We start from the raw sequence: 15,156 nt of genomic DNA on the forward strand, positions 1-15,156 counted from the left end.
GCTGCTGTTAAATAACTTTAATGGTTGGTGAAGGAGTCACAGGGAAGGTGTGCTCCCTCCCAGCGCTCTCCAGTGCCATCCTCAAAGCTGGTTAGTGCAGGAGGTAGGGCAGGGTTGGTTCCAGTTTTCTCCCAGGAAGGGTTCAGGGGGGGTCCCAGCCAGCCCTGGGAATGAGTCCCTCAGCACCATGACAACCATAGCTTAAGAGGGGCTTTGGCTCCCCATCCCCCACCTACCCCCAGTCCAGCTGAGGAAGGGAGGCCACTGGCCAACCTGCTGCAGACAGCACCGTCTCCAGAGCCCAGGCGCACAGGTCCTCTCCTCTCCTGGCCAGATCCTGTTGCCAGCACCTTCCTCACACTGGTGACTGGAGCCAAGTGCGGGGCGAGCCTTTGCGGCAGAGGCTTCTAGAACGTGGGGATCGGTGCGGGGGGAGAGGGGCAACCAAGCGGGGAGCCTCGGAGGGGTGGTCTGGGGGCACAGCGTCCAGGGAGAATGTTCTGGGGCGCCCCCAGGGCAGGGGGTGGGTCCGAGCTGGGGCCACTGAGGCAGGCGAGCAGGGGCGAGGCAGGGCAGGCTGGTCTGCAAACATGGCTAGCCAGGGTGGGTTCGTCTCCAGCCTCACACCCTCCCGCTGGGCCAGGATGTCTGTCACTGCTGCGATGTCATCCAGAGGCTCAATAGCTGTGGCACCAGGAATGGGTTGAGGGGAGGGGGCTAGTCAGAGCTTAGGCCCCAGGTCTACCCAGCCCTGACCATCACCTGTCACTGTAATAGGAGGAAAGCAAAGCCCGGATCTCAGCCGAGACTGCATTATCCTGCAGGAGTAGCCCCTCACCTGGGCCCCCTGGAGCCCCAGGCTCTGATAAGACTATGGGATACAGCAGGCAGGGTGGACACAGATTGGGAGTGGGGATGTGGGTGAAGACATCAAGAGAGAGAAGGAAAATGAAAGCAGTGCCAGGCAAGTAAAGGTCAGAGGAAAAGAGAGGAATCCGCATGCAGAAAGGGAAACAAAAAAGAAGAAATTAGGAAGGAAATCCATGAAATGAATCTGGTTCTTTGGGATTTTGTTTTGAACTTTGGTGGGAGTGGTTCTGAGAAGGTCAGAGGAAAGAAAGGGACACAACAGGACTCGGTGGGACCCGAGTCCCAGGGCTCTGCCTCCGCCCAGAGTGTGCCTTCTGTCTCTTCCCATGGTCTGGGTTCCCTTGCCGCCTCCAGCCCCACTTCCCTTCAGCTTCCTGGAGTATACTTGCACTCACCCATCTCATGGTACAAGGACCTCTGCTTGGCCAGTGCTTGGGGTGGTTTCCGGGGAGCCGGGGTTTCAATTTTCATGATTTCATCACAGCACTGCTTCCACTGGCCTGAAGGGAGAACACTGATTGGGGGTGGAGAGGGAGAGGACTGAGGGCCAGGCTACCCTCTCCCCTGCTACATTTCCTTCCACGTATTCTTGAAACAGAGGCCTACAGTAAGAAATCACAAATGCCAGTTCCTCCCAAAAGTTTAATCCAGCCCCTACTCTTACTCATGTCGAAGAAAAGCTGCCACAGAGCCTCCATCCAGCTCTGCAGGGCTCCCCGGCTCTCTGTCTGAAGGGTGTGTGTCACCTTGTCCTCCCCATATTGGTTACTGATGCTCAGAGTGAAGGGCCGGCCTGTGGTCTGGTCCAGTTCCCCTGCCTGGACTCGAGTATCCTGCAGGAGAAAAAAGGCGTCCGCTTCCAACTCCACGTTGTTACAGAGGTCAGCAGTGACTTCAGGCGGGCTTGATCATCCTGCCTTAGAAAGAGGAGCGTGCCCTAACCGGTTTGGCTCAGTGGATAGAGCCTAGGCCTGCAGACTGAAGGGTCCCAGATTCAATTCCGGTCAAGGGTACATGCGGGCTTGATCCCCAGTAGGGGGTGTGCAGGAGGCAGCTGATCAATGGTTCTCTCTCATCATTGGTGTTTCTCACTTCCTCTCTGAAATCAATAAATATGTTAAAAAAAGAAAGAAAGAGGAGCCTGTGGGGCGTTCCCCAAGCCCTGTCATTTGCCTCCTACTGAGCTGAGTGGGAAGGAATGGCCGGAAAGGATTGGGGATGAGACAGATGGCCTTTAGTCAGGGATAGAGGCACATAGAGACAGGAAAAGGGTGGGCAGGGGAAGGTGCAGAGGCTGGCAGGCATGCTGAGGCCTAATGTTCCTCACTACTTCCTCCATAAAAGTCAGCAGGAAAGCTAACAAAAGGGCTGGTGAACAGAGGGGGCACTGAACTTGGCCTGGGAGAGGAAACCAGGAAAGGATGGAGTAGATGCAAATGCGAATCTGAGGGGGAAGATGGAAGGTGGATGAAAAATCCTAGACTGGTTATAGAACCCTCTCTGAGAATTGGCTGAGGCTGGTAACTAGAAGGGACAACCCTTTTCCAGTGACACTGGTCAGGGAGAATGGTCCCCTCATCATTCCTGGCCCTGGAGTTGGGTGGTGCAGTGAGGCCCAGAAGACTTCGATCTCTCTAAGATCTGCACCCACCCGGTTGGGACCTGAAGGGGAGGCTCCAGGCCCAGGCACCTGGTGGCTTGACCATCAGGGGTCCCATCACCTTGTTGATCGCAATAGTAAACAGCGGCTCTTTCCCAGTGTCTGCGTCCTCAGGTTGCCGGTAACAGAAGAGGTTCGTGCCTTTCAGGACTCCGTGCACTCGTGCCCAGTCCTGCCGCTCCCCAGCTTGCTGCATAGATACTCAAGGTTTCCTGGGGGAACCACACCTCCCAACACCCTCTTCCCAGCCCTCCATCAAGAATCTGCCCCTTTCTGCCCCACCTCCTGTCTTGCCATGCCCCTCCTTCCACCCAGACCTTGGTTTTTCAGTTCTAATTCCCAGGTGACCCAGCTCTCCGCTGCCTTCTCCGTGCTCCCTTCCACTCCTCAGGGGCCCTCACCTGCACCCTGAGGGAGCCACTTGCAGTCGGCTGCGTCATGCAGAGAGGCTGAGCCACCAGGCGGCAACACACACTGCCATACAGGGGCAGCCAGGCAGGGTGCTCCTCTGGGCGAGAGGAAGTGCAGAGAGCGGGTGGAGAATGAGAAGGGGGTCATCCAACGGCCCCTCTTCCTACCATCCAACGGCCCCTCTTCTCACCATCCAGCGTGCTCCCCCCCCACAAACTCACCATGGCTGGCGAGAGTGAGGTCATGTGTGCGGAACCCATCTTGCACTGCTGCCAGGGTGAGCGTGGTGTGAGCCAGGAGGTGGTAACGAGGACCACTGCGGGACAGGCAGAGAAGTGGGCCTCAGCCGGGTGAGGAGCACGTGAGGGCCACGTTAGATGGCAGGAGCTATAGTGCTGAGCAGCTCTGGCCCGTTGTTCAGAGAGCCACACAGAAAACCAGCTTGCCTTCCCCACGGGAATGGGGAGCAAACATTCACTGCGCTTCTGCTGAGCGCCAGGTCCTGTGCTTTTTACATATGTTGTCCTCCTGTATTCCCACCACAGCCCGGGAGGTGGGTGGCATTCTTTAATTAATAGATGAGGCACCTTGAGGCATGGAGAGGTTTAAAAATGTGCCCATAATCTATAGCCCATAGATAGGAGGTGGAGCTGGAGTTTGAACCCGGGTATGTCTCCAAAATCAGCATTCTGTGCATTACTCTGATGTTCTCACATTGCTCCTCAGGGGCCCAGGATTCCACAGGTGCTTCCAGACTCCTGGAGACACCGCCACAGAGCGGGCCACCCTCCTCCAACAAGGCACTCTGTTCTATCCACATGAATGCCTCTGCTGCTGCTGCTGCAAAAAAGTGAAGACCCAGAGCCTAGCTCTCCCTGCACTCCTGTTGGTTATCAGTTGGCTTGGGTCTAGCTCTGAGTGCCTTCCATGTGTCTGTCTACATCCTGGCTGCAGTGCAAAGTAGGTTCTGCAAGCTCCCCACTGCTCAGAGGTCACCTGTGGCCAGGATAGGCATGTGAGGGCAGTGGGGGAATGCATGGCCTTACCTCACAGCCGGGGTGGGGAGCAGGACGGGACTGCTTGCTGAACCCCCAGCACTCTCCAGCGATGCCCTGACACGCCTCCCAGAGGAGCGACCCAGGGAGCTGCTGAGTTTGGTGGCAAGCCTCTTGGGGGCACCAGCCAGGGCTCCCTCCTCTTCCAAGCAGGCCCCATACAGCTCCAGCCGCAGCTTGAAGTCTGGCCCTGCCTCGGTGCTGTAGGAATGTGGGGAGAAGAGAGGAGGATGGTCCTGGGGAAGTCCAGGGAGGCACGAGGGAGGGATGGGGGAAGGATGGATGTGGTATGAGTTCAGGACAGCTCCACTGGGAAGGCCAATCTCCCTTCCTCCCTCTCCTCCCCTCCCCTGTAGCTACCTCACCAGAGCACTGGGCAGAGTGGAGAGAGGAGAGCCACACAGATGAGGTACTCACAAGAGCAGATGGTTCTGAAAGGAGATGTCCGTGAGGGTCCTGTCCACCAGGATCATCTCTGTGTCCTGAATGTCTTCCCCCAGCTGCAACAGCAGGAACACAGCCCAGCGGTGCAGATCTGGGGACAGAGAGGAAAACCCGTTTGGAGAAAAGTGCCCCACAGGAGCTCTCAACCTCAGGGCCACTCCCCTAAGTGTGTCCCAGTCTGTGCGACACTCACCGCCTTTGTTCTTGAAATACTCTGTGTCCTTCCACATGAGTGGAATCCGGAGGTCTAAGGGGCAGAGGGGTAGGAACAGATGTTGAGATGGGGCAGGAGATGTCGTGGCTGGGCAGGGAGTGCCAGGGCTGGGGTAGTTGTGCTTCTTACCAGAGATGCAGACGCGGCCTCGGCAGGGGGAGCGCTCAGCCAGCAGCCTGCCGTCAGAAGGCCTGTGGGCAAATCACAATGTCCCAGTCTGGCCTTCACACACTACCCCCCTGGCTCTGGTTCCCAAGGGCTCTAGGACCACCCACCACGCCCAGCTGGGCAGCCCCAGCCAGGCTGACATTGCAGGGCTGAGGGCCTGAGTTGTCGACTGAACCCTGGGGGGTGCTGGGGACACAATGAGGTCGGCTCATCATCTCCACCATCTCATTGCATCTTTCTTAGATACAGGAGGGCACTGGGTCAGTTGAAAAATCAAGCTGAGCAGTTTTTTATGTAAGGAAAAAACCCAAGTAGGGAACATTTGTGTCCTATTTACCACAAACCTCTCTCCTTCCCCTCAGCTTTGAGTTCTCCTTTACCCTCCTGGTTGTGCCTTCCCAGTGCCCCACTATAGGGTCCCAGACACCCGGCCTTTCTCACCTCCCCGCCCATCATCAGGACTCACTGAGGATGTCCCCCTAAGGTGACGAAGGCCATGAGTATTATCCATACTAATTCATACTGCCAGTGATGTAACTAATCAGTGACTTAGTCGGGCCTTAAGCTAAACCATGTGGCACTCATGTTGACGTGTTAGCTGTCAGGGACTCGGGTGTACTCAAGTCACACTAGGCCCTGTGAGCAGGGCAGAGACTAGTGATGGCTGCCTCTTGGGAGACAGCAAACTCGTAGTAGAAGCAGACCCCTGCCTGCTTGCCCTCCTTTAGCTTTATGGGACAGGCGCAGAGTGAGTTTTCTGCCCTCCCTGTGGCTTTCTGGGTGAGCTCTGGAGGCTCCTGGCAACCTCTCCTGCGTCAGCCTTCATGGCTGAGCTGGGCCTTCTCCCACTCGCCCTTGTGGGGTCAAGCAAATTACTTTGCCAGAAGCCAATTTTACAAATGACCAATTTACAAAAAATGGCCAATTCTTGAAATGATCAACTTGCCAAATATTTTCTCAAACATTTTAGTTTTACTAGAGCATAACCTCAACCATTTCACTACAGATTTCTCAGATCAGCAGAGTCCAATGTTTGCATAGCTTGTGTTTCACATCCAGAAAGAAGCCGAGCCCCTCTGGAATGCACAATCTTTTTTTTGTTTTTTTTGTTTTTTTTTTTAAATACATTTTATTGATTTTTTACAGAGAGGAAGGGAGAGAGATAGAGAGTCAGAAACATCGATGAGAGAGAAACATCAATCAGCTGCCTCCTGCACATCTCCCACTGGGGATGTGCCCGCAACCCAGGCACACGCCCCTGACCGGAATCGAACCCGGGACCTTTCAGTCCGCAGGCCGACGCTCCATCCACCGAGCCAAACCGGTTTCAGCATGGAATGCACAATCTTATGTATGTGAAGGGATAGGCTTTCCCCTAAATGCCTTTTTATTATTTCCTTTCCCAGGTACAATAAACTATCATCAGGTTGTGGTAAATTGGCCATTCAGCAAATGGCCTGGTGAGCTGACTGAGAAAATAGGCTTTCCAGAAGCCAGCCTCCCAGCCAACCTCATCAGATCACAGGCAGGGCTTAGCAAATTAGTGTTTCTGCATTACTACCCCACAGACTGCCACCCTCTCACCAAAAACCCTGGCTTTCCTGAGTCCAGCCCCAGCTTCTCCCTAGTGCACCTCTGGGCAGCTCATTGCAGTGGTGAAACATCAAGGTGTCTTCCAGGCCTGACATGAAGAGGTCAGCTTCAGGGAGTCCACACTCCATATACACACATGCTGTACCACTACCCTCAGGAGGCCGCGCTCCCCCGTGCTCACCGCCGGCCGGTCTTCCCCAGCACCTGCGCCTCCTTGCGCCGCTGCAGCTCGCCCATGTAGCTGAGGATGCGGCTGTTGCACACCAGCAGGCTCTTGGTGGCCTCCAGAGTCTGCTCACGCTGGGAACAGGCTGCCAGCAGCTTGCAGGCCCCTTCCCTCATCCGGATCTCGTGGTCCAGCTTTCTCTGCAACTCTGTGTCCTAGCGGGAGTGGGGAGAAGGATGAGGATATGTCAGTCAGGGAACAGGCAGAAGCACCCTCTAGTTCCCAAGTGGAGGTTGGGCCCAGGAGAAACTGACAAAGTTATGTTTCAGGTTCCTCATGGGCAAGGGTTGAACCTCAACCTCAGCTGTCCAAGAACAATCAGAGCAGCTTTGTAAAAACACAGGTGCCCTCATGCCTTTGAAAGGGGGAGTAGACATTTCTTCAGCATCTTTTGAGTACAGCTGGAAAAATCTATGAAAACTACAAACTCGCTTCATTTGATCCAGCTATCCAATATCTAGGAGTTTATCGTTATACATGTGGGCAAAGTCATATCCATTGCAGCATTGTTTTAAAACACCAAGATTAAAAGCCCTCAACAGGGCCCTAACCGGTTTGACTCAGTGGCTAGAGCGTTGGCCTGCGGACTGAAAGGTCTCAAGTTTGATTCCGGTCAAGGGCATGTACCTTGGTTGCGGGCACATCCCCAGTAGGAGGTGTGCAGGAGGCAGCTGATTAATGTTTCTTTCTCATCGATGTTTCTAACTCTCTATCTCTCTCCCTTCTTCTCTGTAAAAATCAATAAAATATATATATTTTTTAAAAGTCCTCAACAGGGCATTGGTTAAATAAGTTATAGCACACTAGACTTATCGAGGTGGGAGGGGAGTACTTCATAATTATATAAATGCCTAATCACTATTCTGTACATATAAAATATAAAATAATATTGAATGTCAACAGTAATTGACAAATTAAAAAATGGGATAGGTAAAAATAAATAAGTTACAGCACATCCCTACCATGGAATATTGCAGACATTAAGAGTGTGCAGAATAATGAAACAATCTTCAAAATATAGGATTGTCCCCCAAAAGTGTGTACACACGCTTTGAATAATAATAAAGGCAGTGTTTCTTAAAATACATTTCATTTTCAAAATTGAGCTATCAGCTATTAAAATGTGTGTACATTTTTGTGGGACACCCTGTATATGAAGTGAGAAAGTAGAACAATATTATAGCATGCTACCATTTGTGTACTAAATATACATGCATTGACATAGATATGCATATAATAGTAGTGGTTGCAGGGCTGGGAGCCAGGAATGGAAAACAGATTTATGATACTTTATTCAAATGTACCCTTCTTTACTACTATGCTATTGGAAATTGTTGCCTTTTTTAAAAAATTAAATCTTAAAAATAAAGAAAGTACCAGACTTGCAGAGTAAGAATCTTTAAGAGTGGGGCAAGCACATTTTTTTGACAATTCCCCGCAGTGATTTTACGGTGCAGCTTGGGCTGAGAACCACCAACTAAAGGGAATGGACACAGACAATAAAGGCCATCCTGGGTTACCCCAAAGACTCAAGTTATGGGGGAGGGGATCATCTACTTGGCAAGGGATCAGTGGAGAAGGAGCATACCACCTACAGAGCTCACCCCATACACACCCCAAATTAGGGGTTCTGCCACCTGCTGGCACTCTGAGCTTAGAAGGTGAGGACAGAGGCAAGGAATGGGGATGGGAAGGCAGGTGGAGCAGGAGGTCAGGAGTGAGGGGCTGAGCAGGCTGAGCATAGAGCCAGATTGGGGGCACTGGGCGAGGTACCAGGATTCTCAGGAAACCCTCTTCCCTCAGAAAGGAGCCCTGGCGGTCTTGGCACGGAGCAGAGGAGGGGAGCACCAGTTTGACACAAGAACCCCGAGTCTGAGTCACAGCCCTGCCAGTCTTAAGAAGCTGGGAAGAAACTTATTGAGAAAACTCTGGGCAATTTAATTAACCTCCCTCAGACTTGGTTTCCCCATCTGTAAAATGAGGATGAAAACAGTTCCCTCCACCTGGGGTTGTGGGGATTCAGTGAGACAGGAAGGTAAAGCACCAGCACAGTGCCCAGCACATGGTACAGTGAATGGGGGGGATGCAGATTTAGTGATGCTACTTCTGCAGCAGGAGCAGTCACCCAACAAACGCTGGAGTGTCCCTGTGCTGTCCAAGGCTCCATTTAAAATCCAGCTGGGAGGTGAGAGATGCAGACATTAATGGCTGCTCCGTAAGTGCTATGTCATGGCATAAACATGCTCACAGAAAATAGACCCTGTCTGCTTCTGGCTAAGTGATGGGAGGGTTTCAGGAGAAGGTGGCAGACTAACCCCAGAGCAAGTATAGTCAGTTCAGGAGGCAAGCTGACGGCCGCACTGGGTTGGAAGACAGGTGAAATGTGACCCCCCAAACCTGCCTTCTCCCTCACACCAGGCCTCTTCCACACCCTGTGCTCTTGCTTCTGTCCCTGGTGGTTCCAGCCTTCGAGTCTCCAAGACCTGAATACCCCAACTTCCTGCTTCCAAAAGCCTTGTCTGGCCTCCCTGCAAATTCTTCCTTCACTATACCCTGGGCCGCTGTGCAAGGCCAGCCTCTCATCACCCCTTACCTCAACACTATGCATGTTTCCCTTCCTGACCCATCAGAAATAAGCCAACCCGGTCCCAAAGCCACTTCCACCCGGAAGCTCTCCGAGACTACACAGCTCCCCCAAACCCCACTGGGTCTGTCTGCACCATGGTCCACCTCTGCTAAGCTTCCCCGCTTGCCAACCCCCATCCCATTCTGCAGCCAGCTTCTTCCACAAACACCCCAAATGGGAGGGGGGAGGGGGGGAGGAACAGCGGGGAGGGAACAGACAGGCATCCTCAAGGCCCCTCCTGGCGGGCAGCCCAGCCCCAGCACTCACGGATCCTTCCCTAGCCCTGGCCATTGCGCCTGCCACGCAGCCACAGTCAGCGCGCTGGTCTGGAGCCGGCTGCACCATCTGGCGTCTGGGTGCCCACTCAGAGGCCCCGCCCGCGGCGCTCAGGGCACCGGTGACATCAGCTCCCAACCTCCGCGAGAGCGGCTGAGGGGCTCCCGTTCTAGACTCTGGGCTCCCAGGCTCCCAGTGGCGGGACCACGGAGAGCCAGTCCGGTGTACGGAACCTCTGAGAGCGCCCCCTTGTCCTGGAAAGGGCTTAGGGCCACAGCACTCGCTGGAGCTCCAGCAGGCCCCTGGCGGTGCAGCTGCCCTCCAAGGTGACCCCTGGCCTGGGGAGGGGGCGGGGAGAGTGTAGGGTGTAAATTGGAGTAACAGGCCGCAGAAGTCCCTGGGCCCAGCCCAGATGATCCTAAGGACCCAGACACCCCTGCTGCGATCTGCCCACCGCCCTCCAGCCCTAAATCCAACTTCCCACGGCCTAGATATCCCGGCTCCCACCTCTGGACAGAGCATCTCAGGAATCCTGGCGCAGTTTCTAGATCCCTGTGCTTGCGCCCACCTCCCCACCCACCCCAGGGATGGCTTTTTGTCGCCCCCTCCCCACCCACACACCCCCTCTCCCCAGGGAGGCAGCATTTTCACCAGACTCTCCAGAGAAAGAGCTCAGAGATGGATGTCAACTGGACCTGGGTCAGGCCCCAAGGGGTGAAGGAGGATGAGTAATGAGCAGAAGCCCCAACACACATTAGGCCTCCAGGGACATCCTTTCCTGTCCCCTCCCCCCTCTGTCCCTGACTTCCTGCTCTGCTTCACCTTCTGTTCCCTTCAGAATCTCCACCAGGGCTCGGTTCAGATCATCACTCAGGAACTTGACTAGCTATGAGAACGTAACCTCTACAGCCCCGGTTTGTAAACAGGGGTTATTCCACCCCCTTCTTCGCATTGCTTGAGGATTAAGTGGGAAAGTTTAACCTCTACCTGGGGCCAACACATATATTTTTAAGTATATTTTTTAATTGACTTTGAGAGAGAGGGGAAGGGAGAGAGAGAGAAACATGGATGTGCTTCAATAGGCTGCCTCCTCACATCCCCTACAGGGATCCAGATGCAGGGGGCATGTGCCCTCGCTGTGAATGGAACCAGCAACCTCCTCATGCTCTGGAGGACACTCAATCAACTGAGCCACACCAACCAGGGTGGGCTCAGCACATGTCTGAAGACATGAAGACCGCCTTTCTCTCACCTCCCCTTTACTTGCAGCTTACATTACCTCTTCCAGAAAATTATCTTGGATTTATTCTGCCATGACTACCTCTCTTGCCAATCCCTGGCTGGTGTAGCTCAGTGGTTGAGAGTCAACCTATGAACCAGGAGATCACGGTCATGGTTCAATTCCCGGTCAGGGAACATGCCCAGGAGGCAGCCGGTGATTCCTCTCTCATCATTAATATTTCTATCTCTCTCTCCCTCTCTCTCCCTTTCTGAAATCAATAAAAATATATTTTTTTTAAAAAAAGAAAGAAAATCATAAGAGAAAATACATCAAAAACAAATAAACAAACAAAAAACACAATGGGTCTCCCTTGGTGGGGGTACTGCTGAGTTTTATGGAGAAAGGGCACAGCACAGGCTGAAGGAGAGGTGGCAAAAGTGAAATCTAAGCCTCCTCCTCTGTTCCAGAACGTGGGCAGACCTCACATGAAGAAAAACTACATGGTGGGGGTAAGGGGAGGTCAGAATTTAAACATTTCAACATCTAGATCAGCTCTGAATAATAAAATCTCCTGCAATGATGGAAATATTCAATAGTCATCTAGCACTTGAAATGTGGCTAACGCTATTAAGGAACTAAATCTTTTATTTCATTTTAATTAAATTATAATTTTAAATAGCCACATGTAACTAGAAACATGGACATTGCAGAGGACCAGGGATGGCAAACAGGTTTATTTCCCGTGCCAAGACAGGACATTATGTAGTGTCAAAATCTCAATGGGCTCCTTGGGTAACTTTCTGTATATGAGAAAAAGGTGACCTTCTCCTGGTGAACAAATTAGGTAAAGGTGTCCCCTCCTGATGCAGCCCCAAACCAGGACAGGACTCTTAACTCTGCCTGGTGCCCTTATGAAGGAAGCAACCTGCATAATTTATGCCAAGGTTGTGCTGAGAAAGATTCCTAGGCCATGATTACCTGGCTGGTGTGGCTCAATGGTTGAGCATTGACCTATGAACCAGGAGGTCATGGTTCGATTCCAATCAGGGCATATGCCCAGGTTATGGGCTCAATCACCAGTAGAGGTTGTGCAGGAGGCAGCCAATCAATGATTCTTTCTCATCATTGATGTTTCTGTCTCTCTCCCTCTCCCTTCCTCTCTGAAATCAATAAAAATATAGTAAAAAAAGAAAAAAAACAGAGTGCTATGATTGACAAGTAATGTCTACTCTGCTCCAGGGAGTGTGTGGCGGGGGAGGGGGAGCAAGAGCGGTGACATGAAATAAATTGCCATTTCTGATCATGACTCTTTAGTCCTGCCTCTGACCTTCCTCAGCAGAAAACCCCTGCCTGGTCCAGGTGGTCATGTGCACAGATTCCTCCCTCTTCCTCATTCCAGTCAACTGCCACACTGCCCAGTTGCTTAGCCACAGCCTGGGAATCATCCTCGAGTCCTCTCTTTGCCTCACCCCTCACGTCCAATCCAACAGCAAGCCCTGTCAGATCTACTGCCATCATTTGAAGTCCACCCCCTTCTTGTCTCCACCACGAGCACTTTCATCCACACCATCAGGTTCACTACCCTGAGGCTGTAACCACCTTTTTTCTGGTGGTCTTCTGCTACCCCACTTCCAACCTTCCTCTCTTCTACCCCCACCCCAGCCTAGCCTACTCTCAGCAGCCATCACTTTAAAACATTAGATGAGTCATCCCTCTGCTTAAAACCCTTCCATGGGCCAACATCACAGTGAGAGTAAAATCTAAGGGCCTTGGCATGGCCTTCAAGGCCCTGCATAATCTGGCCCCTGCCCACGAGCTCAACCCCAACTACTGTTCCAGCCACACTGGAACTGGAACTCATCCCCATTTAAGGGCCTGTGCGCTTGCTTTGCCCTCTGTCTAGAAAGCTCTTCCTTCATTCTTCACATATCTTCACATCCCCCTGGTCTCAGCTCAAGGGTCTCCTCACGGAGGCCTTCCCTGACCTCTACATCTAATGCTACCCTCACTATACCTCACGTTGTTTATATCTCCATTTTCATCATGATTTCACTGTGAGATTATGTGTTTGCATGTTTATTGTCTGTTCCCCAGCAGAATGGACCTTTCCTGTCTGATTCACTTAAGTATATACCATGATCTAGAAAGGAACTTGACATATAGTAGGTGTTCAATAAACGTGTTTAAGAATAACTATATGAATAAATAGCTCCCTGCCATCTCCAGGGTCAGCAAAATCTTTACATCCTGCCCCAGGGCCCCTTCCCCTTCTCCAGGAAGGCCATATCCTTCCTGCAAACCTCTCTCACATTGAACTCCTCTTTTCTTCCCATCTACCCCCACCCACAGAGCCTCCATACGTAGGTGTGAAGACAAGACCCTGTTGTCAATAGAACGCCCTGATTGGCAATACTGAGCCTGATCCACACAGCACCCAAGGCAGGGCATACAGAACCACCTGTCCCTCTCCCACTTTGAGCAGGCCTGCCCTCCCGACTCAGCCCCAGGAGGGTTGGGCAGGGCAGAAACGGGCTGGGATGCTTGCCAAAGAGGTGCACTGGGGGTGGGGGTGGGGGTCATTACCTCCAGGCTGAGCGCCATCTGCCGAATGTAGAGCATATTCAGGTCCTCCAGGATGTGCAATCTGTCCTGCATCTCTGTGCCCCCTACTGCCCCTTCCCTCGTCAACCCCTCCAGAGGGAAGGGGCGGGCCGGCACCACGTTGCCCCACAATTCCTCCTCCCACTGCTCCCCTGGGTCTTGAAAGAGGTGGGCAGCTCTTGGGCAGAGGGCAGAGGGTACTCTGCCCCTCTGCACTCCTGCCAGCCCCCTCTGGCTGCTGTGACAAACTTCCTTTGCCTACCGCTGTTGCAGGGCCAGGCATGAAAGGAAAAGAAAGTAAGGTGAGGATAAGTGGGGGTCCCAGGAGGGGAGGCCAGCTGCAGAGGGGACTCTGGGCACAGAGTGTCCAGTCTTGCTTTGGTGGCAGCTGTTCTCCCAGCTGTGGAAGAAAAAGGCCCTTTCATTCCGACTCTGGTCCCTCCCCAGCCCCCGCCCACATCCCTGGCGGGTGGACAGAGAATCTGTGTGCCAGGAGGGCCTGAGGGGCAGGCACAGCTGGAAGGGGGCAGGGAGGCGACGCCTCCTGTAGGTTCTACGGAGTCCTGGCGTTTGTCAGGAGCTTGGAACTTTCTGAAGAGGAATGGAGGAGAGGACCTGGGAGAGTGAGCCAGGCAGTGGGACAAAGGGGTAAATGCGGCCCATCCCCCAGGGCCACTTCTTCCAACTTGGGGGCCCCGTCCAGCCCGACCCACCCTAGGCTCACAATTACCTCGCTTTTCCAGCAGAAGGGAGAAGAGGGAGGGAGAAGGGCAGGGGTGTGCCTGCGTGCTGCTGCTGCCCCCGCTCCCCTCTGCGGGCCCCTTCCCTTCCAGACAGGAAACCAGCCCCGATTCCCAGCCAGCGGCAGCTCTGCCGCCCCCCACCCCCCCCCACCCCAGACCCACGGAGTCACACACCCCAGGGCGGCCAGCGGCCCGCAGCTCCGCCCCGCTCCTCAACGCCAGACCCCGAAGGCCGGGCTTCTCCCGGGCCGCCCCAGGGCACAGGCCCCTCCCTCCCCCCACCTCCCCCCACCCCGCCTCCGGGCCTCGCCCCTCACTCTCCCACGCTGGCCCGGAACGGGGTTACTTTGGGGGGACCCGACAAGAGGGCCCTCTCCTCCAAGTTCACTAGCTTCTGAGTCAGAGAAGGCCCGGGACACCGGAACATGTGTGAAAGGGCCTTTGTTCTGAGCAGGCTGCGGGGGGGGGGGGGGGGGGGGGGGGGGGACACGAAGGGGGTGGCCCGCAGGAGCCCGGCCTGGAATCCCGGCCCCGAGGGAGGGGGATGGGAGTAAGGCCCCTCACTTAACTCTTCCAGGCCCAGCAGGGAAGGACAGCTGACCTTGGGCAGCCCCCTGCTGTGCCCACTCCCCGCGCAGCCCCTCCCGAACCTCGTTAGGGAGTTACAAGTGGGGTTCAGACCTTGCATCGTGGAGAGCGCTGGGCCCGGAGGAAACTGTCAGACTAAAGACTGAACTCCTCTCCGGCCCAGGAAAGGAGGCTGATAGTCTGGGTGTGGGAAACAGTTCCTGACCATTACAGAGGGACCACACACACACACACACGCGCGCGCACACACACACACACACGCACACGCACTCCCAGCCCTGCAGCCGCACAGAGGAGTGACTGGGAAGTGCTTGGGCGAAGTGGCCAACCGGGCTGACCGTGGAGACAGGGTGGAGAGGGGGCTGGCGCCCAGGGGGAAGGCCCAAGCTGCTGGGGCCTAGCTGCCCACCACCCTCTGCCCGGGGATGCCCGGGAGATGCCAGACACATTTTGGGAGTC

General features: G+C 54.1%; 1 protein-coding gene across 5 annotated transcripts; it reads right to left on the reverse strand.

The window, feature by feature from the left end:
* Positions 1-2: 2 nt before the first annotated feature.
* On the reverse strand, positions 3-14,858 carry RTKN (rhotekin). 5 transcript variants are annotated; one of them, XM_070429523.1, is made up of 13 exons: positions 14,097-14,169; positions 13,349-13,630; positions 6,597-6,796; positions 4,784-4,845; positions 4,634-4,687; positions 4,414-4,531; positions 3,988-4,197; positions 3,163-3,257; positions 2,932-3,038; positions 2,592-2,720; positions 1,535-1,703; positions 1,266-1,370; positions 3-684 (listed from the first exon to the last, which is right to left on the reverse strand). In XM_070429523.1, the coding sequence occupies exons 2-13, from the start codon at positions 13,418-13,420 to the stop codon at positions 356-358; spliced, it is 1,650 nt and encodes a 549-aa protein (XP_070285624.1). In that variant the 5' UTR covers positions 13,421-13,630; positions 14,097-14,169; the 3' UTR covers positions 3-355. The 5 variants fall into 5 exon arrangements, with proteins under 5 accessions (XP_070285624.1, XP_070285625.1, XP_070285623.1 ...); XM_070429524.1 differs by lacking the exons at positions 13,349-13,630; positions 14,097-14,169 and adding an exon at positions 14,791-14,858; XM_070429522.1 differs by lacking the exon at positions 14,097-14,169 and having other exon boundaries at positions 13,349-14,089.
* Between the last annotated feature and the right edge of the window lie 298 nt (positions 14,859-15,156).

The sequence above is a fragment of the Myotis yumanensis genome, unplaced genomic scaffold (assembly GCF_028538775.1).
Source record: "Myotis yumanensis isolate MYYU_CA2020_CCGP unplaced genomic scaffold, mMyoYum1.0.hap1 SCAF_11, whole genome shotgun sequence".
NCBI classification, from domain to species: Eukaryota; Metazoa; Chordata; class Mammalia; order Chiroptera; family Vespertilionidae; genus Myotis; species Myotis yumanensis.